Source organism: Lemur catta, chromosome 15 (genome assembly GCF_020740605.2).
Source record: "Lemur catta isolate mLemCat1 chromosome 15, mLemCat1.pri, whole genome shotgun sequence".
NCBI classification, from domain to species: domain Eukaryota; kingdom Metazoa; phylum Chordata; class Mammalia; order Primates; family Lemuridae; genus Lemur; species Lemur catta.
In genome coordinates, this window is record NC_059142.1 from 21,641,773 (window position 1) to 21,668,034 (window position 26,262).

At 37.2% G+C, this 26,262-nt stretch overlaps 1 protein-coding gene across 1 annotated transcript in view; it reads right to left on the reverse strand.

Annotated features, from left to right (window-relative positions):
• MYO1D (myosin ID) overlaps positions 1-26,262 on the reverse strand; it is a 320,017-nt gene that overhangs the window by 216,655 nt on the left and 77,100 nt on the right. The window contains exons 2-10 of the mRNA XM_045525468.1: positions 17,786-17,994; positions 15,667-15,760; positions 13,468-13,633; positions 12,002-12,055; positions 9,808-9,903; positions 6,433-6,549; positions 5,080-5,283; positions 1,650-1,795; positions 1,456-1,570 (exon numbers count right to left, since the gene is read on the reverse strand). Of these exons, the coding sequence (XP_045381424.1) occupies positions 1,456-1,570; positions 1,650-1,795; positions 5,080-5,283; positions 6,433-6,549; positions 9,808-9,903; positions 12,002-12,055; positions 13,468-13,633; positions 15,667-15,760; positions 17,786-17,994 (1,201 nt within the window). The remainder of the gene's footprint in view (positions 1-1,455; positions 1,571-1,649; positions 1,796-5,079; positions 5,284-6,432; positions 6,550-9,807; positions 9,904-12,001; positions 12,056-13,467; positions 13,634-15,666; positions 15,761-17,785; positions 17,995-26,262) is intronic.

Genomic DNA, 26,262 nt, shown 5'->3' on the forward strand with positions numbered 1-26,262 from the left:
GCTAAAATTTTTTCCATTTTTTAGACTGACTCTTTTTCAGATGTTTGGAATATGCTACTGCAATTGTTACTTTTCAATTGCCTGTGAAATTCGATACTCTGATTGGTAAAGGATATTTTGGCCTAGTACCTTGGAATCATATCTGAATAATAATCATATCTGAATAATAAATTTTATGATTAAATTTGCTGTGAAAAATCTAAGCTTCATTTATACTGTACATTATATACGGATTCATTCTTAGAAAGCATCATATAAACTTAACTGAAGTGAATTACATTTTAATTGTGCTGTGACAGTTCACTATTTAAATTCAACTGTAGATAATTCTATTATAAAGTAACTCTTTGGTTTATTTGTAAATAGGTAAAATTCATGCTAATATACTTGAACTAAATTCTTAATGGTATTCTAATATTTAACATATGATGGAAGGCAATTTAAAACAGGAAAGCTATTATATATCATTGTCTATTTTTTTCTGAATGAAAGATAGAAAATAGGAAGGTAGGAAGGAATACAAGTCATTTAAATATACCATTTCAAATAACTTTTTTACTGCTATCATTGGATACCAAAAAACAAATATTGACTATTTTTATTATCTGGCAAGAGAATAAACACAGTTTATAAACTCAGAAACTTACGGAAACTAAAGAGTTTTTGCATTTTTCAAGTCTATTCTCAAAATTGTTTAAAAATATGAACTTAAAAGAAAAATTACTAGGTCTCATTCTTATTATAAGCAGGAGGTCCAATCGTAGGCAAGTTACGCCTTTTAGCTGTGATCTGTGCTTTTTGTAAAACAGAGATCTGTGGTTTGTAGCCTGGACCAATCATACTTTCTGGCTGTATCTTACCAGACTAGTTTGCCTCTGACAAGTATCCAAGTCCACAGAGCCATGAGAAGAAAGATAATGATTAAAGTGACACAAAGGAAAGTAAATGGAGATGAAAGGTAAGACAGGTGTTTTAATGCCCAGGTTTCAGAGAATATTAACAACATTAACTGAAGACAATAAAATGCCATTTAATTTACAAAGTAGAGGAGGAAGGAAAAGAGGAAAAGAAGGAAAGAGGGAAGGAGAAGAAACTAGATTCAAACCCAAAGGTCACCCAATTTATGGCAAAACTTAATAACTTATAAGTGACATGAAACTCTAATAGACAGATATGAACCAGAAAGCCCATGTGGTATCAGCCGCAAAGTGAAAATGTTAGGTTGACTTGCTGCAACTCAGGATTTTCTGGGCACTGACATGAGAGTCTATCAAATTAGAGAAATCCCACCGAACAACCCCCAAATTAATTTTATTTACATATCCCAAAAATGAAAGCTAAGGTTCAGATGTTTCAAGTATCCAAGAAGATCAAGAAATACCTAAAATGATAAGATTTGACATTATCCATGACATGTGCAATACATGAAGACGTTTTCCACAAGAGTTCACTCACGTGCTTCCAAGGGATCCCTTCCCGCTGGTATTCCTCTTGCTCTTGTTTCAGAACCAGCTGGATAAATAGCTGCTGCAGTTTCTCATTGCAGTAATTGATACAGAATTGTTCAAAGCTGTAAGAAAAGGAATAAATTATGTTTAAACAAATAAAAAATTAAGTAATAGCTGTTTTAAGCATCTTATCTAATTTACCTGTTGTTGTCAAAGATTTCAAAGCCATAGATATCCAAGACACCAATGACAGTGTTTTTCCCATGGATTGTCGTGTCATAGTTCTTGACCTCAATAATATCATTGATGCGAGTAACGATCCAACAAAAAAGGCGCTCATATATTGCCTGCGAAAAAAATAACATCTTAAATTCTCGCCCATTTGGGAATATTCTGTTTGGGTTTATAATTAAGTTTTAAATTCCTATCCACCTTTTCCTTAATATTTAGCCTAACAGTTATTAGCCTAAGCAGAACAATTATTAATGGAAATGTAGATCATCTGTTAAACAAACTACGTGATATAATGAAAAACTAAAGTAAATGGTTTGGACTTTTAAAAGATTATTTTGGTCACTACATTTATTCCAACAACATTCCCCAAGTATGTTTCCATGCCCAGCTATATCAGTAATTTGCATACTCCCTTGTATACATCACTTCATTGCTTTACTGTTAATTCATCAACTATAAAAAGTTGGGAACTAATGAGTTAATATCTATGATCCACTCAAAAAGCTCTATGAACTCTAAAAATATAAATATTGATTTTTAATGCAAAATAAAGATGTGGGACAAAAGGCCAAGTTTGAAATTCCTTGAGAATTAAACATGCATTCAATGCACAAGGATGTATGTGCCAAGTCACACATGGACAAAATGTGTCCCATGCTAATGCACATTCACACACGTGCTCTGCAATGTCACACCTTTAGAAAATCCTCCCTTAACGTCTCCCACCAGCAGCCCACTCTCTTCCCCATCCCCACTGCCTCCAGTCTTCACTTCCCCTTTACTCTGAATCCAGTCTTTGCTTACATTCTATTACTCCATTGAAATTGATCATCAAAACCCCCAGTACCTCGACACATGCTTCCTTGCACCTCTGTGTGAACCTTACTCCACTTCTCAGCATCACTCAACCTGGCTTCCCACTCTGTTCTGGAATGTTCTCCACTCTGGGAGTTGCGATTATATCCTTTCTTAATTTTCCTCTTGTTTCACTGGCTGCTCCTTTTTGGTGGTAGGGTCTCCTCCTCTACATGACCTCCAAAAATTGGAGTTCTTCCAGATCCTCTTCTCGCCACCCTCTAACACCCTCTAAGTCATCTCACCCAGGATTAAACAATATTAATATGACTCCCAGATGTACTCTCTCAACCCAGACCCGGGACCCAGAGCTCCTGACTCACATGCTAGAGTATCTGCCTCACAACGACTCCTACATGTCTCACAGCACTTCAGACTTACTTCCTGTTGGGACTCCTCATCTTCCCCTGCCTGAAAACTGTTCCTACCCTACTTTTAGCCATAAATAAGTGGCACCAGACACTTAGGAATTAATTCATTCATTCAACAAATATTTGCTGAGTGCTTACTATGTACAGTTTGTTGGAGATACAGGAGTAAGGAAACATGTCTCCAAGGAGCTTTAGAGAGTAGAGTGAAAGAAAAATTACTACACGCACACACACACACACACAAACATGAAAGGAGAGATGTATGGGCTCTCAGGAGAATTTAATCTAGTCAGTGTTCAGGGAGGCCAAGGAAGGCTTCTCTGAGAAACTGATGCTTGGGCTGAGATCAGAAGGATAAGGAAGAGGTAACCCGCAAGAGGGGAAAGAAAAGCAATCCAAGCAGAGGAAAGAGCATATGCAGAGGCCCTGTAGCTAGAAGGAGAATGGGATAAAGATAACTTGTGAGGCCTGAGAAAACTAGTGTCCTGGGATGAAGAATGTGGTATGAAACGAGGCAGGAGAGGCAGGCTGGAGCCCGACCATGTCAAAGTATTATCCACCATTCCCTCACTCCCCACACAACAGGTCCCACGGACTTTGTTTTCTCAACACAACCCATCTCAAACCACTCTCCTCTCTCCATTTCCACTGCTACCCTCCTGGTCCAAGCTGCCATCATCTTTCCTGGATTAATAAAATATCCCCTTAATTGGTCTCTTTGCTTTTACTCTTGTTCTACTCCCCATAAGATTCTCCATACTGAGGCCAGAGTGATCATTTAAAAATTCAAACATGAAATAACTTCCCCTTCTTAAAATCCTTCAGTAGCTCTCCATTGCATTTAGGTTGAATTCAAATTCCTCCCCAGACTAAAAACCAAGCCTGAGACTCACAAGAGCCAAAAATGGAACAGAGTGTAGTCTAATCAGTCAGCAAAACAACAACAAACAGTTAGACTTAAGAAAATACAACACTTGCCACACAGATAACACAAAAAGGGTTAAAGTTTATGATATACAAAAAACTCATAGAAACTGACAACAAAAAGTTAACAGCTCCAAAGAAAAATCTACAAAAGATATACCCAGGCAATTCTTAGAACATATTTTAAAACTTTACAAAACTACGAAAAGATGCTCAAAAATAGCAGTAATGAAAATTAAAGTAACATGGAGATATAACTGTACAGCCATGAAATCGGTAAATTTAAAGTTTAAAATCAGTATAGCCTTTGGCCGGGCAGTCTCACTTCTGGGAAAAAGAATACTGGTGCGTAAGGATAGATATACAAAGATTTGTGCGTTGTTTATAGAGGCAAAAAAGAGAAACAAAGCAAATGACTCAAGAGGAAGATGGTCCCATAAACTGAGACACATCACTACAGACTTGGGACACAGACATCATGCTGAGTGAAACAAGCCAGACACAGAAAGACAAATACCACATGATCTCACTGATATGTGGAATCTAAAAAAGCCAAACTCATAGAAGCAGCGAGTAGAACAGTGGTCACCAGAGGCTGGAGGGCAGGGGAGGTGGACGGGGAAAGGGCAGACGTGGTAAGAGGATGCAGACAGGAGGAGTAAGTTCTGATGAGCATCACACAGTGTGGTGACTATCATTAATAATAATGTATGTTTCAAAACTGCTAAAGGAGTGGATTTTAAACGTTCTCATAAAGAAATGGTAAGTATGTGAGGTGAATATGTGAATTAGCCTGATTTGATTATTCCACAATGTATACATGGATCAACACATCACATTATACCCCATAAATATACACAATTATTATTTGTCAAGTTAAAAAAAAAAAGAATGGATCAGAGCTCAGTCAGTCGGCCCAAGGGGCACTCCTGTGAAGCAGTACTGAGTGCCACACAGAAGTCCTAACAAGGCTGGGGCACGCTGGGGGCCCTGGAGAGGAAGCCTCACCCGCTCCACAGCCAGCCGGCGTCTGCGTTCCTCAGAACCTTTCCTGGCAGTGATGCTTATTACATCAGGAGGTTTCACTGAGACTGTGATGGCCAAAATGCATCACCATGGTTTCTAAAAGCCTTAATCTACTTTCAAGGAATGTCTGAACACACCCTCACAGGACTTCACTGCAGTCACAACTGGGATCAATAGAAGGTGGACCAGACAGGCTGACAGAAGGTGGGTTAAAATCTGACCTTGGCAAAGGCATCTCTGCCGTAGCTGGCTTCTTGCTCGGTGTGTTGCTTGTCAATGATGTCACGGCCTGTAGCCACAGTCCGGTAAAGAAGGGCTTTCTCAACCATGTCTGTCTTAGTAGACAGCAATTCTGCTATGATAGATACAACCTTGTCGTTCTCAATAAGAGGCGTGTCACCGTCTACTACAAATTTTAAATTTCCCTATATCAAAAGTGAAAGAATAAGATAGAGATTCTGAAATATTGTGTCAGGGACATATGTGTCAATTTAAAATATAATTCAAGTGACCTTGTATCTATTTTCTTAAATATGTTACATATAAAAACATATAAACACGTCGAGCTTCATCTGTTTTTTCCTTTTCTCCAGACACTCACCTATTTTTTCATTTTCAGCATAAGTTTTTGATGGATAGAAGTTTTACACTTTTTGTAGTCAAATCAATGAATCTTTTGCCTTAGGGTTTCTCCTTCTTTGGTGCCATACTTAGACCATTCCTACTCTGAAGGTTTTATGAGTATTTGATGTATTCTAATACTTTCATAGTTTTTTCCCTAACATTTAAACTTTTAATTCATCCATCTAGAATTTATTTGGTTGTGACATAAACTAAGAATCTAACTTTATTTTCTCAGATGCTTAGTTGCTCCAGTACCATTTATTGAATAGTCTAGCTTTTACTCCTGATTTGAAATGTCACCTTTTTTGTATTAATATATTAAATTTCCTTAAGTGTCTGAGTCTATTTATATTCTACTCATTGAAGAGCAATAAATACTTATTAATCATCTATCCAGTATCTAGCACATCAACTAATCTGTTGATTAATCTGTTGATCTGGTGCTGTATTTGTATAGCAAAGTTTACAGTACTGTAGCTTTTATATCATTTTAAATTTGGTAGCATTAGTCATGCCCCCTTCTCCTCCCTTCACCCTACCCTACTGCTCTTCTTTAATACATTTTATTTGATCTTCTTATAGGTTTATTGTTCCAGGTAAATTCTAGAATCATTAGGTCAAGTTAGAAACAAAATAAAATTCCTGTTTGGATTCTGAGAGAGATTGTTGTACTGTATTTATAAACCATTTCAAAGAGATGAGACAAATTATAATAAAATCTTCCTAGTCAGGAACATTTATTTATCATTCATATTGCTATGCAGTATTTTTCCATATAATCCTGCACATTTCCAATTCATTTAGAAGTCAATCTTGCTACATTAAAGTGAAAGGTAATCTTTATTCCAGATCTGAATAAATGTTGTCGCTTGTGTATTGTAAGGTTACATGTTCACTACCTCCCTGTCTCCATAGGAAGATGAGATGTTCTGGGAGCTGTTCCTACTCACCAAGTGAAGAATAGTCGCCAAAATTTTATACACTGTTTGAATCTCCTCAGGTGTGAAGCCAATGACTTTCATGGCATCAGCTACTACTTTGAATTCTGCAGCATCATTGATCGAAGACTAGGGATGAAAATGGAAAACTCAAGTCACAGACATTTCACACAAGCATCAAAATCCAACAATTATGAAACTAAATTCAAGTTTAGCCAAGGTCATGATGCCTTCGTAGTGATTCACTTGAGGGGATGATGAGTATCCAGATAAAAATGATTTCAGGAGTGGAAACACTATCCAGCATATAATACAAAGCCCACATTGTGTGAAAGCCATCACCCAAAAGGAGCACTGTGCCCTTTTCTGGAATTTTCAGTGAGGGAGCAAGTCCTGAGTGGGCTCTGAGAAGCCGGTTGCCACTCCATGATCAGCGGAGGCAACAGCATGGGATGTGAGATCACAAATGGAAACGCTGAACATGGGAGCCACTGCCATCTGTGGCTCTTTGCTCTACGATCTGTCTTGTACAGGCTGGCAACAACACTCCCACTCTTGTATAACCAGATGTTTTATTTCCCAGGTGAGGAAAAGCAGGTCCCCAAAAACAAAGCAGCCAGCCTTCGTGTTTCAGCAAGCTATTAAATAGTCTGGGACTAGACCTTCACTTTTTCACTCATTCGATAAACATTTGGTAAGTCGGATTTTCTAACTGGTACAGGGAATTCAAAGATGAATCACTTGCCTTAATGAGCGGAGGTCATCACATTGGAAATACAAGTGTGTAAACGGAAATTCACAATAAAGCAATAGTAACTGCTTATATTAGTTTTCCCAAAGTGGCAGCCACAGAGGGCCTGACTACTCCTTTCCTGATGAGCTCCTCCTCTTGTCTGGACACAGAGACCTGGCCTGATGCTCGCCTGCTGAGGAAGAGCCCAGGAGGGGACTTCTCTGCCTGGCGATAACATGTTCCCCTAGGGTCCAGGAGATAACCAGGCAAGCTCTTCCACCTACCAGATTTGTTTTGTTTTGTTTTTACCTTGGGCAAGATACTTAACCTTGTTGAGCCTCAATTTCCTCATGGATAAAGTGGGCATAATAATATATTTCTTATGGGGTATTTATGAGAATTGAATGAGAATTTATATAAAGCATCTCACTAATTCTTAGCACATAAAAAAAACCACTCAATAAATATCAGATATTATTGTTATAAACTGCAACCATGGCCAGGTGTGGTGGCTCATGCCTGTAATCCTAACACTCTGGGAGGACGAGGAGGGAGGATCGCTTGAGGTCAGGAGTTTAAGACAAACCTGAGCAAGAGCAAGATCCTGTCTCTACTAAAAATAGAAAAAGGTAGCCAGGTGTGTTGGTACAAGCCTTTAGTTTCAGCTACTCAGGAGGCTGAGGCAGGAGGATCGCTTGAGCCCAGGAGTTTGAGGTTGCAGTGAGCTATAATGACACCACTGTACTCTACCCAGGGCGACAGAGCAAGACTCTGTCTCAAAATGAAAACCAAAAAACAAAAATCCCCCAAACCCCTGCAACCGTGTTGAAATTGCAAAGTAACTGGACAAAAAAATCTAAATGTCCTGCTGTGGGAAATTGTTGACTGTTTACCTAACAGTCATTCCCATTCTCCACCCCATTTCTTCCTTGCTGATAGAACCCTGACTTGTTTACTCCTAAGTGTGCACATCCTTCATGACTGGCCTCCACCTAGCCCCAAGAGGTAAATCTCCATTAATCATGGTGGTCTTATTACCCTTACCAAGTGAGTGGTTAACCATGGGCACATGATACCACTCTGATCGGTAACACATGAGGGAAAGGGTTTGTGGGGGATGCGTGAAGGGTGGGTTCTGGGGGTTTCTCTAGCATATAAAGGGACATAAGCCATGAACATTTATTTCCTCTACTTGTGACTCCTGGACTGCTGAGGCCATTTTGGGACCATGAAGGAAACCAGCCTAAGAGGACAAGCCAGTCCACTCAATGTGGATGAACAAAAAACACAGGGGTCCCTAACAACATTGTTAATGCAGAGAATTAACCAATTCTGGAACTGGGGTTTCTCAGGGTTTCTTGTTAGGTGAGATAATTAAATTTCTTATTGTTTTTGGAGACTTTTAATCCAGTCTTCTCTTACTTGCAACCCAAAATATCTTAATTGTACATGATTCCTACATTTTAGGACTGGTTAAGATTTATACAGTGCAATATTTTATAGTTATTAAAATTACAATATTAATTTATATTTGTTTTCTTGGGAAGATATTAGTGATTAGATTATAATATAATAAAAGCAGGTTTATTTAATCAGGATTTACTGTATGATTCCATTTATAAATATAGACAAAAATCATTATCAGCAATTATCTCTGGATGGTAAGATTTAGTGTATTTTTGTTTCCTTTTGGTTCATCTTTATTTTGGGCTTTCACTGTGATCATTATTGAATTAACAACCTTGCTTTATAACCCATTACTATATTTTATCACTGTCTGACAAGAAAGAAGTTTTTTTCCCCATGTTCAATGTTTTCTTTTAATTTTTTTATCCTATTCCTATTCTTTTCTATTTTCTTTTATTTCTCTCCCAACTACAAAAGCAATGCATTTTTTATTACAGAAACATTTTTAAATATGGAAAAGCAGAACACAAATATCCATAATCTTACTGTCCAGAATAAATAACTAATATTGTGATCTGTATCCCTCCATACTGTGTTCTATGTGTGTATATGCCTTTCCTCCTTGTTTCATAACCTACTGTCAACACAGTATATCATTAGGCTTAGCTGTAAAATGACTGGCAGAAAACTAGAAATAAAAGAGCAAAGATGTGCCTGCATATGTGTGCACAAGCGCTTGCAAGGCAAAGGGAAAAAATGGAAAATCTTGAAAGCTGAATAGAAATGCCTCAAGGGTCACAGAACTATTTCTAGGATACATCAAAATGAATATTTGAAAAAAAAAAAAACAGGGAATGGAGAATCAAAGCACTTTTTAATTTTCTTTTGTCTTACTAACTTGCCTTTGGCCAAATCATAAGACATCTTCTTAGGAGGTAGACATCCTAGTCCTGTCGATATTTTTATAGTGTCAAAAGGAATAGGAACAGGATTAAAAATTAAAAGCAAATCTTGAATGTGGAAAAAAACCGCTTCTTTTCTGTCAGAAGGTGATAAAATATAGTGACGGGTTATTAAGCAAGGTTGTTGACTCAATAATGTATTGAATCTCTGTCCCTGAGAATTTTAAAAATAGAATAGAAGAAACATTTATTTGCTTGAAGGCATCAGGCTTGACCAGATAATTATTTAATGTCCCTTCTGATTCTCTGATTGTCTGACTCTATATCTCAAAGAGGAATTCTCACCTTTAATTGAGCTCCCACATGGATATAGTTGTAGGATGAAAGGGATTTCTGGAGATGTAGAGAACGTAGTATCTGCTCTGAACCTCCTTGGAGTAGCTGAAAAATAATTAATTGGAAATAAATTGGCAAAATATATGTGGAACCAAATATTCTAACTTAGTGGTAATCTAGTTTTTATTCATTTTCTGGGCTTAATTCATTTAGGTCTTCCTGTTTCTAGCTTTGAAGAAGTTTTTTTTTTTAACCTTGAAGGTAAATGGCTCACTTTCATCAGTTATGGAGAATGCTATGTAGTCATGAAGAAAATTACTTAAAAAGTTTCATCTCATTCACAAGATAACTGGTATAAAAAGCTCCAGTTTTGAATACGGTCATTTGTAAAACAGGATTCTCTATTCTGTGTTGGTCGCTTGCTTAGCAGCCTCATTATAGGCAGGATACAGTTGTGTTTCAGAATTTAGAAAAAGTCAGTATTGCCACGGAAGTAAGAGGCATCAGCAGACATTCATACGCTGACTCACGCTGGATACAAACAGGTTTTCCTCAACAGTCTGCACACCTCAGGAAACAAGGACAATTGGATAACTATGACGGTAATGCTGAATCACGACAAATTTTAATACTTTCATCCAAGTGAGAAAAGCACTGAGAAAAAGTTAGGGGTTCTTGGAACAAACAGAACTCTTTTATATTTGGCAGAAAAACAGTTTATTTAAAACATGGCAAATCGTTAACAAAACGCAAATACAATATTGATAGATAGGGCATATCTTTGGAAAGCATTTTGTTTAAATTTCCTATATTAAACTGTATGTTTCTATTTAGTTAAGAGGTATAATTACCAGATTTTTAAAATTGATTTTTAAACTAAATATACCAGAACTTATATATACAAATGAGTACTATCTATTAAAGCAGTTACCTAGAAGAAACCAGACTCGACTGATTAGTATTCAATTGTACTGTCACTGTTCAATCACCTTCACAGTTTACACAAGGAAATCAATTTCACTAATTTATAGTTTTACTTCTTAAAAATCCAAAACAATATTGCTTAACTTGATCACCTACCTCACTTGTTTGCTTTTGTTCATATTACTTCGGGCTTTAAAAAATTACAATAATGTATCAAACTTGTTCTTTGAGTGTAAAGACTTGGTAACAGGAGGGCTATTTAAAAGATTCTACCTTAAAAAAGCACTCCCAAAAGAGGTATTCAAATTGTTCTCTAAACTTTGATGGGATAAAGAAGACAATTCTCCCTTTTTATTTATTTATTTATTTATTTTATTTCAGCATATTGTGGGGGTACAAAAGTTTAGGTTACGTATATTGCCCTGCCCCCGCCCCAGTCAGAGCTTCAAGCATGTCCATCCCCTAAGACAGTGCGCATCGCACTCATTATGTACGTATACACCCATCCCCTCCCCACCCCCACATCTGCCTGACACCTGATTAATGTTATTCCTGAATGTGCTCTTAGGTGATGATCAGTGAAACCAATTTGATGGTGAGTATATGTGGTGCTTATTTTTCCATTCTTGGGATACTTCACTTAGTAGAATGGGTTCAGCTCTATCCAAGAAAATACAAGAGGTGCTATATCACCATTGTTTCTTATAGCTGAGTAGTACTCCGTGGTATACATATACCACATTTTATTAATCCACTCATGTATTGATGGGGACTTGGGTTGTTTCCACATCTTTGTAATTGTGAAGACAATTCTCCCTTGAATTTATAAATCCTGGTTAGTTTTAAGAAGTAATCATATTGCTTTATAATCTCTATGAGCAAAATAAACTGAATTTGTATTCCCATCTCTGGAACTCCCAAATAGGGACACAACAGCTTCAATTAAAAATAAAACAAAATTAATTTAACATATTTATAGATTGTAGCATTTCAAAAGCTTTCACAGTCATTAAACTGTTGCCCACGTTGTAGAGAAACAAGGGTGATGCTCAACCAAGGCAGTCACCTGCTTGGCTAACTACCTGCCAGCTCTTTACAACAGTCATGCTTGTCCAGTCTCTTAAGAAGCATGTGTGGTGTGTGCATGCATGTGTGGTGTGTTGTGGTGCCAATGGAGACAAGGGAGGCATAGAACAGGGGAGAGCCCAAGATAAAAATATTCATTTCTTGTACAACTGAAGCAAATGATCAATTGACTGCATAACAGGAGGTTACTAACCTGATAGAAAGAATGAAAGCTTCTTTCCCCTGGCTGTTGCACAATCACTCGAGACTAGGAAAAAAACACATTAAATTGGTTAATCTGAAAACATGCCCCTAAAGTAAAATGGAAGTCACTTTCTCAGGGAATCCTGTATCTACAGCACACTTAAATATCCTAAAGACTCCATGGATAGTACTCATCTAAGACTAGGTCTTCTCTATGGGGTTTCTTGTGCAACTTTTTGGTAAGTCTTTTTACTGCTTAAAACAGAGATCCCTAAACTTTCTAAAGAGTGAAACAATTTTTTTTTTAACCTGGAGCTGAAAGATGGAATTTGGTGGGGAGTAAAGATTAGAAGTGGGGAGAATAGAAAGGAATGCTTAGGGAAGACTATTCTCAACATTTCCTTCTCCAGCAACTGCCGGCATTTCAAAGAGCAATGCCTCACATCCTGTAATAAAATCAGTTGAGCAAGATTATCTATACGGACCTTGGCCTTAGATGGCTCCAAAAAGACTGCTATGAGGAGAGGACTCAAAATGTGTGTTCATTCAAAAGGATCCTTTTGATGGAATACGTACGTAAAAGTGAATCCATGAAACATTTTGGACAAAAGACCAATAATACCTGCCATTTCCTGTCATTTTTCAACTGACTCTGATAAAACACTTATTTCCTTAACAGTCTCACTTCAATATAACAAACAAACATAAAGATTATGCTGCATTATACTGCCATAAAGGATGCTATAGCATAATTGGGTGGGAAACCCTTAACTGAGAATGTATTTCAGCTTAGATGTGAGTACAATTCAAGGTGAAGATTTAACTCTGTAAAGCACAAGCTTAACTGTAACAATCAGGTGGATGAACTCTAATGTGCTCTCTTGCAGTCATGCCCCGTGATAATCAAGATGAGTTAGGACACAACCTCTCTGGCAGGCCCAAGAGAAAAGTTTCAATTGGAATCTTCTATCAGTTGGGCTTAACAGTCACATAGGCACATAAAAATACATTCTAAATTTTCACTGACCAAACACAGTATGCTTTATAATTAGGATGGAAGATTATAAAATACATATATGTTAATAGAGAGCAGTGAACAAATAGAAACTAGAGGAAAATGAGATTTCAAATTAATTAAAATTAAAATGCATTAAAGATGGTAATGTATAAAAAGATGGGAACTGATTAGTTCCAGATTAGTTTTTGATTAAACCTTACCCAGAAGTTGCCACACACTCATACCAGTGCCCCCTGTACACATATATACTTAAATCTGTATCTGCAGGTTTTTCCAACTTAATGTTATAAGTGCTAATAGAAGAAAACAAAAGGAGAATATCTTATCATAGAAAGCAAATCAAGGAGGCAGAATAGGATTAAAAGCTATTTTGAAGCAATAAAAAAATTCTATAAATATAATTTTTTAAGACATTCAGCACTTAGAAACATTATCCTCAGAAATTAAGCACATTTTACCTTCTCCAATAAGTAGTTATTGATGTGTCCACCAATAGGGTCCCCCTTGAAATCAAAGTTGATATCCATGTATTTTCCAAATCTGCTTGAGTTGTCATTACGGTTGGTTTTGGCATTTCCAAAAGCTTCCAAAACACAGTTGGACTTAAGCAACATATTCTTCACTCTTTTAACACAGATAAATGAAAGTCATTAATAAAAGTTTTAGAGACTAGGACTTTTAAAAAACTGGAGTTTCCTACAACACATGCAAACATTTATACAAAGATGCTGACTGTAGCATTGTTTGCAATATCAGCAAAATACAAACAAATGTCCACCAATGTGGATAGATAAAAATAAATTTTTGTTTTCCAATATAATGAAACACTATACAGGTGCTAAAAAGAATGAGGTACATCAATATATAGTGACATGGAAAGATGTCTAGAATATATTAATGAAGTTAATCAAGTTCCAAAACAATAAAGCATTGCAGGATCCTTGTGTGTGTTTGTGTGTGTGTGTGTGTGTGTGTGTGCATGTGTGTACATGTGAGTATACATGTGTTAATAAATGCTTAAAAATCTGGAGAGAAAGTAGGGTGCGTTCGGTGGCACATGCCTGTAATTCCAGCTACTGAGGAGTGGCAGGGTGAGGGGTGGCACTGAAGCTGGAGGATTGCTTGAGCCCAGGAGTTGGAGGTTACAGTGCACACCACTGCACTCCAGCTTGGGTGACAGAGTGAGACCCCTGTCTCTTAAAAAAAAAATATTGTGTATGGGGTGGGGAAGAGAACTGCTTATGGTAAGATATGGTTGAGAAAGATGAGTAAATTTATATATACCTTACTCTACTGGAAATAAAATTAATTTACTTCTCGGCTACTCTTCTGAGCTTCTAAGGAAATTAAGAAAACTTACTCATATCCTTGTCCTTATCAAGTTAGATGGCAAAGTCAGAGTCAGAAGCAGGGCTATGTTACAATCAAGAAAAATGCCTCTTTTGCCCTTACAATCCAGCCCAATTATGATGAAAATTAGAAAGCCCACGTAGGGTAGTCGAGTCTAAATTCTCTTCATTCACATCAACCCAGCATCCTTTCTATTTATAAAATGGAAGGTTGTCATGTGTAGATGAGGTATGACTCTTCAGCAAACCAAGCTTCAAAGTAGCCAATTAGGAAAATACTTTTTTTCTCTTCAAAAAAGCCAAACTGCGGAAGAAAGTCAAGCCCTATTGTTATATAGCCACATTTTTTTTAAACCCATCCATTCATTCCTTACATATGTATTAAGCAAATACCACGTGCCAGCACTGTCCTAAATGCTGGGCCTGGACAGTACAGACCAGTTTCCTTGCACATCGTTTGTGAGCGGCAGCATGGTATGGCCTGAAATCCTTTTAGAAAATGAATCTTTTTAGAACTTCCAGTATCAGTAGGTTCTGGTTGTAATGATGATGGGAAGGCATGGGTCTGCCTTCCAGAGCCCCGCTTCACTCAGTGTGGCAGAAAGGGCAAGGAACATGTGAGAGCTTGAACAATAAAACCCACCAGTGTAAATTATAAAGGCTCTGCAGGCCACATCTAAGGCAGCAGTTATAAACCAGAATGGGGACACTTTCACCTGTTTCAGAGTAATTTTTTTGTCTTATAATTAGGCAAAGATTCTCATAGTAGTATTTTTTCATTAAAAACAAATCTAGAAATAGATATAGTAACATAAATAAAAGTATAGAGACAATATACAATAAGATAATCAGAGTAGTTAATCATTAAAATGCTTGACACATTCAGAGTTTAGGCCTAGCCATGTCTATATAGAAGATGGCCAGGATGACGGTTCACACTTGTAATCCCAGCATTTTGGGATGCTGAGGTAGGTGTATCATTTGAGGCCAGGAGTTTGAGACTAGCCTGGGCAACATAGCAAGACCCCATCTCTACAAAAAATAAAAAAATATTAGCCAGGCATGGTGGCGTGTGCCTGTAGTCCCAGCTACTTGGGAGGCTGAAGTCAGAGGATCACTTGAGCCCAGGAGTTGGAGGTTACAGTGAGCTGTGATCATACCACTGCACTCCAGGCTGGGTGACAGAGTGGAGATCCTGTCTCTTAAAAAAAAAAAAAAAAAAGAGAGAGAGAGAGAGAGAGAGAGAGAGAGAGAGAGAGAGAATGAAGCTCCAATCAGAATTTCTCCCCATTATTAGATTGTCCTTACCTTTCAACCTCTGCTCTCTGACCAGGGTTGGTGATGGCTGCAATATACTGCATAATGTACTTACTGGCTTCCGTTTTACCAGCTCCACTTTCCCCTGGGGGGAAAAATTATGCAGGGATTAATGTTATAATTTAAATCAAGACTAAACTAATTTTTGATAGAATAATTTAGAATTTTGATGTTGCTTATTCATTTAAAATCCCTCATGTTGCATTAAGATATTTTACTTTTTTGAGTTATTTCATCCTGCCTTGATATAGTGTTCGTTCTAACAGATCTGAATATACTGAAAAACATAAAACTATTATAGAAGTAAAACAATGAGTAGACTACAAATCAAGATTTACTCAGGAAAAAATATCAGGAGATAAAATGTGATAAACTAAGGCTGAAGTTTTAATACTTGGCAATGACTCTTTAGCAGAAAAGAAATAAGGTAGTGATTCAAAAGTGGATACAGCTAAGGTCATATAACCTTATTTTCTATAGTACAATTTCTTTTAATCTTAAAGGGGATAAAATAATTCTTTTAAAATTTTAGGGAAACTCTAGTGAAAAAAAACAGCAAACTCCAGCCACAAGGTATGATAGAAAAAGACTGACAATTGGTGTAATAGGTGGGAGGAGGGGAGCAATTTAGAAGTATCTATAAAAATTTTTAAGTGTTTATGCTTTCTGACCCCAAAATTCCACACATAGAAATTGCTCCTAAGGAAATACTAAAAAATACTAATACTAATAATAATCTTCAAAGGTTTTAAAAATATTTCTATAGATTACACTGTATGTCATAGCTAAAATCTGGAAATAATATACCCATCAGTAGAGAATTGTGTAAATAAATCATGGTTCCATTACTTAATGGAACATACATAATTGTTAAAGAGAATGTACTAGCCCTCTAGGTATTCTAATGAAAAGGTGTCCACTATATATTGTTAAATGGAAAAACAAGCTATATAATAGCAGGCATAATATATTCTATAATATAATTATACATTTATAATATAATTACACATGCATTTGTGACTATATGTATTTACACTTGCAGAGAAAATGTATAAAAGGATAAACACTAAACTGTTAATAGCTGTTACTGCTGGAATTTGGGGGGAATGAGGTATTCAAGGGGATGAGATTTTTGCTTTTACTTCACACACGCATATAATTGCTTTATTTCTCCCCTTTTAAAGCCCAGCAATATTGTTCTTGTAATTAATTTGTGTCAATAAAATGTAGCCCTAGGATATACTTCTCTAACTCCAACACTAAGTAAAGTTAATTAATTCCTCTGACCTTTAATATTCTTATCTTATAAAGTAGAAAAACAACTGTTCTACATACCACTCAGTTGTTTTGATAACCAAAATGGAATAATGATCATAAGAGCATTTTTTAAAAGCATAAAACCACTAATGCAAATGTGAGGTATCATCAGCACCAAAGGAAATTCCCACGGTTTGGGAGCAGCCATCCTGGGTCAGTGGGCAGATATTCTTCTTGTCCCATTTCACTACATGAGATTCCCTGAAGGTCTCAACTTTACGTACACAGTTCAGCTCCAGTTCTTAGGTGCAGCGGGTCTGTAGCCTATTACCCTCCTCTCAGGTGCACCGGTCTGTAGCCTATTATCCTCCTCTGAGCTTTAAAGCTTGGGCCCTCAGCTCTGAATGCCCACCTCTGGCCCCCACGTGTCTGTAGGCCCTGCAACACTAGCTCCCATGCACCAGTCTGACTTTGTGTTCTTCCTTCATTTTTGGCACATCAGTATTTAATTTTCTTGCTTTCATTCTGCTATTTTTTAAAATAATTTTTGTTATGTTTCATCTAGTACTTTTATGTGTTCGAGATGGGAGAAAGCATTTTCTATGTTAGATTAGTCTACAAACTGGCCAGGAGTCATCCAAGTGTAAGATGTATTTGTAAATGAACCAAGACTAGAGGGTGATCAGAAATTATTTAAATAATTTGGCATTTAACGTTCGTTATTTTTTTCTCTCCTATAAAACCGCTCAGGTTTCCAACCTTCAAAAAAGAATTAATCAATTGTTTGGATCCTTGAGTACCAAATAAGTTAAACACACTGACCTTGGAAATACAGGGGACCCCCTCCAAATACCTGATATCACAATACAAGTGTCTTTTGCTCGCCTCTTCATAGCCTTGTAAGCAGCATCAGCGATAGCAAAGAGATGAGGGGGTCTCTCATACAGCTCACGTCCTTTATACTGCTCGATTGTGTCTCTTCCGTAGATGTTCAACAACTTGTAAGGATTCACAGAAACGACGACTTCTCCAATGAACGTGTAGATGCGTCCCTTCTCAAATCTGTACAGAAGCAAAAGAAAAGAAAGAAGCAGCTGTGGTTATAGAGAAATGCTATTTCTTTCCTATGAATCTCTTATTTCCAAACAAGTCCAACTATCCCAGGGACAATATCTGAACTGCCATTTCACTGGTTCTGAATCACTTTTAGAGACAATGTCTATGGCTGTGTCCCTTCAGATGCACATGGTAGAAAAGATCAATAGGGGTTAAAAGCCAGGAAAAGAAGGAAGAATTCAACTTGTTGGAGGCTGGGGGTTTCCTGTTTCCAAAATACAGAAGGGTAAGAAGAGGGAAAAACTAAAAACAGTTGAAGACAACATCAGAGCTGTAAGGAGGAAAAGAAACAGAAGTTAACGCAGGTCTTGAAATCTCCTTAGATTTTCAATTACAAAGAGGACTGTCCACATACATTTATTTCTTCTTCCTCTTGAAACCTCACTAAAATGTCAGTAAATGAATAAAAACAATTGAACTCGTAACAGAGAGAATGGGAGAGGAGACGCTTCTGGTATAAATCAAATTTATTTTTTTAATGACTGCCTAAAATCCCATCATGTAGATACATCATTATTTATTCAATGATTCCATGATACTGCAAGAAATACTCTTGATATATAATATTATAGATTGATGCTTTTATTTCTGTGGGATAGATTCTTAGGAATGAGATAACTGGTTGAAAGGTATGTGCATTTTTTAAGTATATGCAATACAATCCACCTTTCCTCCATAAAACAAAGGTTAAAAAATCTACCCCATATATGTATTTGTATGTAGATCAGTACATGGACATATTTTATACATAAGTATGCACACGTTTTTATACACATAGTAGGGTGATGTGGATGGAGGGAAATGAGGAAGAAGGCTATGTGGGCAGGTGAGAGGAGGCCACAGGACACAGAAAAAAAGTAAAAAGCCCCAGTATATATGATATGACTGCAATGATGCACAGTTATGTACTTATGTTTCCAAAGAAAAAATTAAATATAAAGTTTAGAAAACCCACATATATCCACTATTTACACAGTAATCCATACATATAAACATATGTGTCCCAGAGCTTGGATGCTTCTACACAACAAACGGTTGCCACCAACATGTTGCACCTGCCAAGAAGCACAGGTATATCTCATTTCCAAGAGCTGAACGAAGAAGTACCCAGACTGGCAAAATGCTGGTCCAAAGACAGCATATCTCCAAGCACACTTGCTGCATGGCCAGTGGGGCAGGAGAAGGAACTAAGCATTTGGGACCAACAGGCAAGAATTTTAAACTTCCTGGGAATTTAAGGCTGGAATGAAGGCTGTCAGCTATAATTAGGAATGGAAACAAGCAGAAGCTGATAATGTCAATAATAAATTAAAACCAAGATTTTTATCAAGTAGCTAGTATGTATTTAAATAAGAGTTATTAACCCCTTGAAGGTTTTCTGTGTATTTTTCTATCGTAGCTTTCTATGCATCCTCTCAATTGTTAGAAAGTTTACATGGTAGCTAAGAGCACTGATTTGGAGTCCTTCACATCTGGATCTGAATGCTCACACTGCAAACTTAATAGCAGTGAGACCTGTAAAAGCTACTTATTGTCCACAGCTTTCAGCTTCTTCACCTGTAAAATGGTGATAATTATATGCCTTTATCCCTCTAGCATTGGGTAAGTACTTTTTTTTAAAAAAAGGCAATTAATCTCATGCTTCTGATTATGTTACGCATGAAAGAGATTTTTAATGTTTTTATTTTGTTAATAATTGCTACTGAGATCACAACAACCCCTACATGTGAGGAATGAATTCAATGATCATAATTTGATCCCTGCCTCAGCTGTCAGGCAACTGTAAGTCACAAGCAAAATGTCTATATAACACATGTTCAAAGACCCACAAAAATAAAAGAAAGCTAAGATTCACCACGCAAGTCTTTTTGGCTTAACCTGCAAATTTGCAGTACATGCTCAACAGGTACCTCCAAGGAAAAACTTAAAAGAATAAGATTCTTTAGTTTTAAAAAATGCTGTCCAAATAGGAAAAAATAAGAAAAGGCACAGAAAGATATTAGGAAAAAATGACTTCATGAGCTGGGAACTCTGTGACTATGAGACACAGCAAATAATGTATGAGATTAGAATGTTGTTCTGTTTCCAGGTTTCTCCAATAATGTACTTTCTTTCTCAATAGATAATTTTTAGAACCACTACTAGATCATTTTTATCCAAAATTCCATTTTATTTCAAGTAAAATATTAAATATTTTGTTTATCAAAACCTCTAGGCACCATGTTTGTAAAATACAACTAAAATACATGTATGTATAAAATAACTGAATGCATAATTATTAACTTGAAGGTAGTGGCAAAGGTTCAATGAAATATGATAATCAATGCAATGCTTCAGCTAGTTACAAAACATTAGAAGCTTACCTTATCTGAAATTCTAAGTTTGGTTATCAAATATGAAACTTTCAATTTGGTTAGGTCTTAAGATCACCACTAGATGGTGCCAGTACACACTTTAACGTCAGCTCAAGATTTCCATTTGCTTTGGAAAGTAAGCACTAAGGTAATGTAGGCACCTGTGCCATTTGCCTCCAGAAGGAACTGCAGTGATTATCCTTGATGACAAATGGGTGATACCATCTCTTACACCAGACCAAGGAAGGTGTTTCTATGACCTCTGTGTGCAAACCTTTTATGACAAATTTCATAATTCATTTTCAAATATTTATTCAGTATCTATTTTGTGCAGACCCTGGGCCTAACCCTGACATTTTTTAAAAAGGAGTAAAGAACAGGGAAGTACTGTAAATAAAAATATTTATTGTAAATAAATAATAACAACTTAGTATGATAGTGAAGATAATAAAAGTATGTACTATGGTGGTAAGGATTATCACAACAAACCCTTTTGAATGAGGAACCCTAAGAGTAACGTATAAATGGGACACAAAGGGTCTGGCCTCCAGGCTTCTCTTCACTTGACTCCTATCTGCCAACAACACTTCTACCCACCAAAACCTTCCCCTATCTCTGTCTCTGTGACTCTTGCGCTTACCTTAATAAGCTATTTACAGTTCCCAAGGGCTACATGCCTTCATGGTTTTGCCCATGAGATTCATTCTGCCTGGAACACCTTTTCCCCATCCATTCTTTCCCCTTGGGCTCACCAGATTTCCATTCTCCAAAAGCCTAAGCACCAGTTCCTCTGTGAAGTCATTCTTGATATCGTATCTCTAACACCAGTTTTATAGTCTTTGCTGTTCACTTTTTTCTCCTTTAGAATTTCCCAAGTAGTTAAAATAGCTTAATAGCAGTTGATTTTTTAAAACTTAATTTCCTTAAGAAGCTTAAAAATATTTATTGAAAGGGCCACATATTTTCATTGGCTTCTAAATGAAACAAATAGGTTTTAAAAAGTTTTGAATTAATGAGTAGCAATGAAGAATAAAGGCAATGCCTTTGGAGAACAACAGTTCATTGTACATGAATTCTGAAACATTACTTTGTTAAAAAAAAGTAGTTTTGTAAATTTGCACGTCACTTACATATAAGACCATCTACAATGGGAAGTCAAGATGTAAGAGGCTCCTTCAGATCAGTCATGGGCAGACTACATGCACAGCCCTCCAGAGAAGCATGAGACCCTGTGGGGAGCAGGTGGGGTGTGCAGAACTGCAAGGTGGTTGGCCCAGCCAGAGGGGAAAGCTCGTGTTAGGGGATGTTGGAGAGCAGTTGAGAAAGTACGATGGACTCAGATTTCATATGATATGATGGGCTTTGAAAACCAGGCTGAGGAAATTTAAATTTGATGTGTCTGGAAACAAGATAAAGAGGTCAATAAGGTGCTCAATGAGGGAGTGATAGTAGAAATGAGGAAAGAGAGACTCGAGTTATTTCAATTTGAAACTTACTGAACAGAAAGGACAAAAAGATATTTAACTTTGAGCTAGGCAGAAGAGAAAAAGGAATTTATTTCAGATGACTGTATTTCAAATGTACTCTTGATGCTCCTAAGTTAGATTCACCCACTAACAGAATTCAGTGCTATCTTTGGTTGGCTTTGTGAAATAGATGGAATCAATTATCATCAAGAGGAAGTTCCCTGTGAATGGTCTAATAGGTATTGTATTTAATAAAATCTTTATTCATATATAAGTATTACTCATTTATTTCATGAGGAACATATACTTTCTGAATAGGTCTTGCTTAATCACACTGATTGGCCTGTCTTCCTTTCCTTTTTAATGCAAATGAAATCTTAATTTGCTATGAATATTCATACTTCTCAGGAGAAATATCCATCTACACATGCCATTTTTTTCCCTTTCATTATCTCCTCAACCTACTCCTGTCTGGATTCCACTTCTACACTTGCATAAATCTTGATCAAACTTCCCAAAGTAAGTTCCCAACGAAATTGCTAAATTCATCAGTTGATTTTCTGTCCTCGTCTTACCTAGTTTCTCAGCAGCATCTGACACTGACTCCCATTCCCTCGACACATTCTTTCCTTGGCTTCTGCACGGCCACATTCTCTGGTTTTCCTCTTACTTCTCTGATTTTCCCTTCTCAGTCTCATTTTCTCCTGATCTCTAAATCTTCAAGTTCTCTAGGGTTGAGTCCAGTATCAACTTCAAATATCACCCAAGGGACTCCCATTTAGGGAGAATAATGATGCCTTGGTTCTATCCTACCCCCTGAAAATCAACAGGGAGAACAACAAAACAAAAACAGGAAAAAAGACATCACCTATTATGAAACAAAAAACTAGTGACAACTCTGAACCACACTCTCTGAAGAAAGACTGTGGAATGCTATGAAAACTAGACGTAGTTGAAGGTGGCTAAGAGTGTGTGCCTCTGCAAACCTCTGGCACTGAAGTAGAGTTCTCCAAAAGTAGGTCGTAGTTCCTCAGTAGCCAAACGAAAAATCTTTTGCTAAGACTGGCAGGGTCTCTGTATGCAGGTGGCTTCGGAACAAAATTAGTTCCGTTTGACACTTCAGCTAGCTGCTGCAAGGTGGGCTTAAATGCAGAAATGAGTATAAATTACATTTTTTCAAAAAGCAGGCTGTCAGAGTGGTGAGGTAAAAGAGAAAAAGTAGGTGTAACTGCTCTGCAGCAGATAATCTTGATCAATGAAAGAGGCAATGCTGAAAGACGGCCCAGGAGTCTTAGGCATACGTGTCTCAGGGACTTGCTTGCTAGTCAGGCAAGCTTCCTGCCAGTTCAGGATCGTGCACTGGGGAGAAAATGAAGGACGAGCAGACCCCCACACTCAGCGCACGCTCGTTCAGTAGCTAACTGCCCTGGCAGTTAACTACACCTATTCAAAGATGACAGTAACGAGAAATGATCCAGAATGGGGCCCATGATAAGATGTTACAAGAAAAAAGTAGTACAGAATCTGACAGACAAAAGGCAGATCAAGAATACCCCCCGAAAAGAAGTATGTCATAAAGCAGAAAAATTATGAAAAAATATTTATGTATGAAAGCAAAGAATGTAAAGAAAATATGGTCCTCTGAAACAAGATGTCAAAGAAAATAGCTTTAAAAAAAAAGTAAAATCTGTTTCAAATCATTTTTTTTAAAGACATAGGCTGGTAGAGCCCAAGAAACAAACGGAAGGGAAAAAAAACCCCACAGCAATGAAGATCACATTAAAAGACATAAAGAGGAGAATGCACACTGCTGAAAATAGAGACAAGAAGAAAACGTAGAGAAAAGTAAGCAAAATGAAATTATAATAATATCCATATTATATCCTTATCCTTTATTATATGGATACCCATCATATCCATATAATCATCCAATATGGCTAGTGTCATAATAAAAAGAGGAAAATACCCTGTAAAGACAGCCAGGGAGAACACTATATGATGACAGGAGGAAATGGGAGGAATGCAGCTACAAGCCAAGGAACACTAAGGACTGGTGACCGTCACCAGCAGCTGGAAGAGGCAAGGAAGGATTTCCCTTCTGCAGGTCTCAGGGGGAGCAAGGCTCTGCTGACACCTTAAATTTAGACTTCTTAGCCTTTAGAACTCTGAGCCAATAAGTATCTTTTCGTTTTAAGCTCCCCAGTTTGTGGTAATTTGTTACAGTAACCCTAGGAATACAACTAGTTACACCAAAATAAATTCCACGAAAGTATGTCTCATTCTTCCTTATAGTTAAAGAAATGGAGATCAATTCGGTAATAGGATATATTTCTTCACCTATACATCAAGAGTTTTTCCAGTGAACAGTGTTAGCAAAAACATGAAACATCTTTTTTTTTTTTTTTTTTGAGACAGGGTCTTGCTCCGTTGCCCAGGGTGGAGTGCAGTGGTGTCATCACAGCTTACTCTAACCTTGAACTCCTGGGCCCAAGCTATCCTCCTGCCTCAGCCTCCCAAGTAGCTGGGACTATAGGCACACGTCACCATGCCTGGCTAATTTTCTATTTTTTTTAGAGATGGAGGCTCTCTATGTTGCCCAGGCTGGTTTCAAACTCCTGGCCTCAGGCAATCCTCCCACCTCAACCTCCCAAAGTGCTGGGATTACAGGCGTGAGCTACCATGCCTTGCTCAAACCACCTTCAACCCCCTTTCAATCCATTCTCCATACAGTAGCAAGTGTGATCCTAAAATATAAATCTTACTGTACATTCCTAGCCTTAAATCTTTTCAATAGAAAGCCTCAATCTTGAGCCACTCTAACACCCAAATGTTGGCTCATCTCATGCCATCTCTCTGACCACTGTGTACTCTGGCCTGGAATATGAGTTCTTTCCCTGTCTCAATTCCTCCCATCCCCCATCATCCCACATGTTTGTTTCCTTTGCAGTAATTATCACAAGTAGTTTTTTGTTTACTTGTTCATTGTCCGTCGCCAGGGGAATAGAGACCATATCAATCTTGTTCATTGTTTTATTGTCAGCATGCAATACAGGGGATGGCACTTAGTAAGAGATGATTAAATATTTGATGAATAAAAAAAAATTAAGGAATGAATGAATGAATCCCTTTAGCCCACCTCTGCTCTCTCAGAAAATGATTTTGTATGTTATAGATAAAATTCAGGCTATGAGGTGTAGAAAACCTTAAATCACCTACCATCATTACCATCTTTTTCCTATTTATGTAGTTAGCTTCACTTTTTCTTCTTTTTTTTTTTTTTTGTGACCCTGACAACTTTCAAAAATGGAATGGGGGTTCTAGATAAAATACAGCAAGATGTCACCTAATTTTTAAAAGATGGACCATATCCACATATCCTGACAGAAAATATTTTTCTCTTTATGTAACTTCACATAATCTAAATATAAATAACAACTTTTATTCCAGAAAAATAAAATTAAATAGTGCCTATTCCAACTCAACCTCTGAGATATGTTTTTCACTGTTGGAGAAGAAGGTTACAAAATATGTGGGTTGAATTGGAATTGGAAGTATCAATACAAACTCACGGTATATGGCGGCAAAGAGAGAGAAGTCAGAGAGAGAGGAAAGACACGTATGCACACACATGTTTTCTAGCTCTGTCCACTTAGGGAAGCAATAACTTCTAGATGACAGCTTGTAGATACCATTCTTCTTAACTAAAAGGACTCAGAGCTCCTTGGGAAAGCATAAGATGACGCTGGAGGATCTTGCTGAGACAGAAAGTAGGAAAGTGCTCAAAGAATGTCAAAAGGACACAGAAGCCAGATTGAATGGGTTTCCACTGGGACCCATGTCAGACCACATGAACATTAAAATAATGTCAGTAACAGATTATAATCCATTGAATAAAATAAGAATCTATGAGTTTATACTGAAATAAAGAAAGAAATGAAGAAGAGAGAAGGAAAAGCTCTCCCTTAGGGTAGAATGTCAATGAATAAATATAGAAAGAATGACATGAGTTAAAAATTATCAGTGAATGCTAAAACCAGTAGTTGAAAGTGTGACAAGAAATAGGATATTTACATAGCCTCAAAGTATCTCCCGACAAATTACTTATTGATTACAAAGAGAAAGATAACTTTACAGTAGATGAACCTTGTGACCACTTAAACCAAGGGCTCAAAGTTAGTGTCACCAATATTAGAACAAACTGAGGTAAGTGCCTGTGATGGGTAATTTCATGTGTCAGCTTGACTGGGCCATAGGATGCCCACATATTTGATTAAACATTATGTCTGGGTGTGTCTGAGAAGGTGTTTTGGGAGGACAGTAATATTTGAATTGGTAGACTGAGTAAAGCAGATTGCCCTCCCCAGGGTGAGTGGCCATGATCTAATCTATTGAAG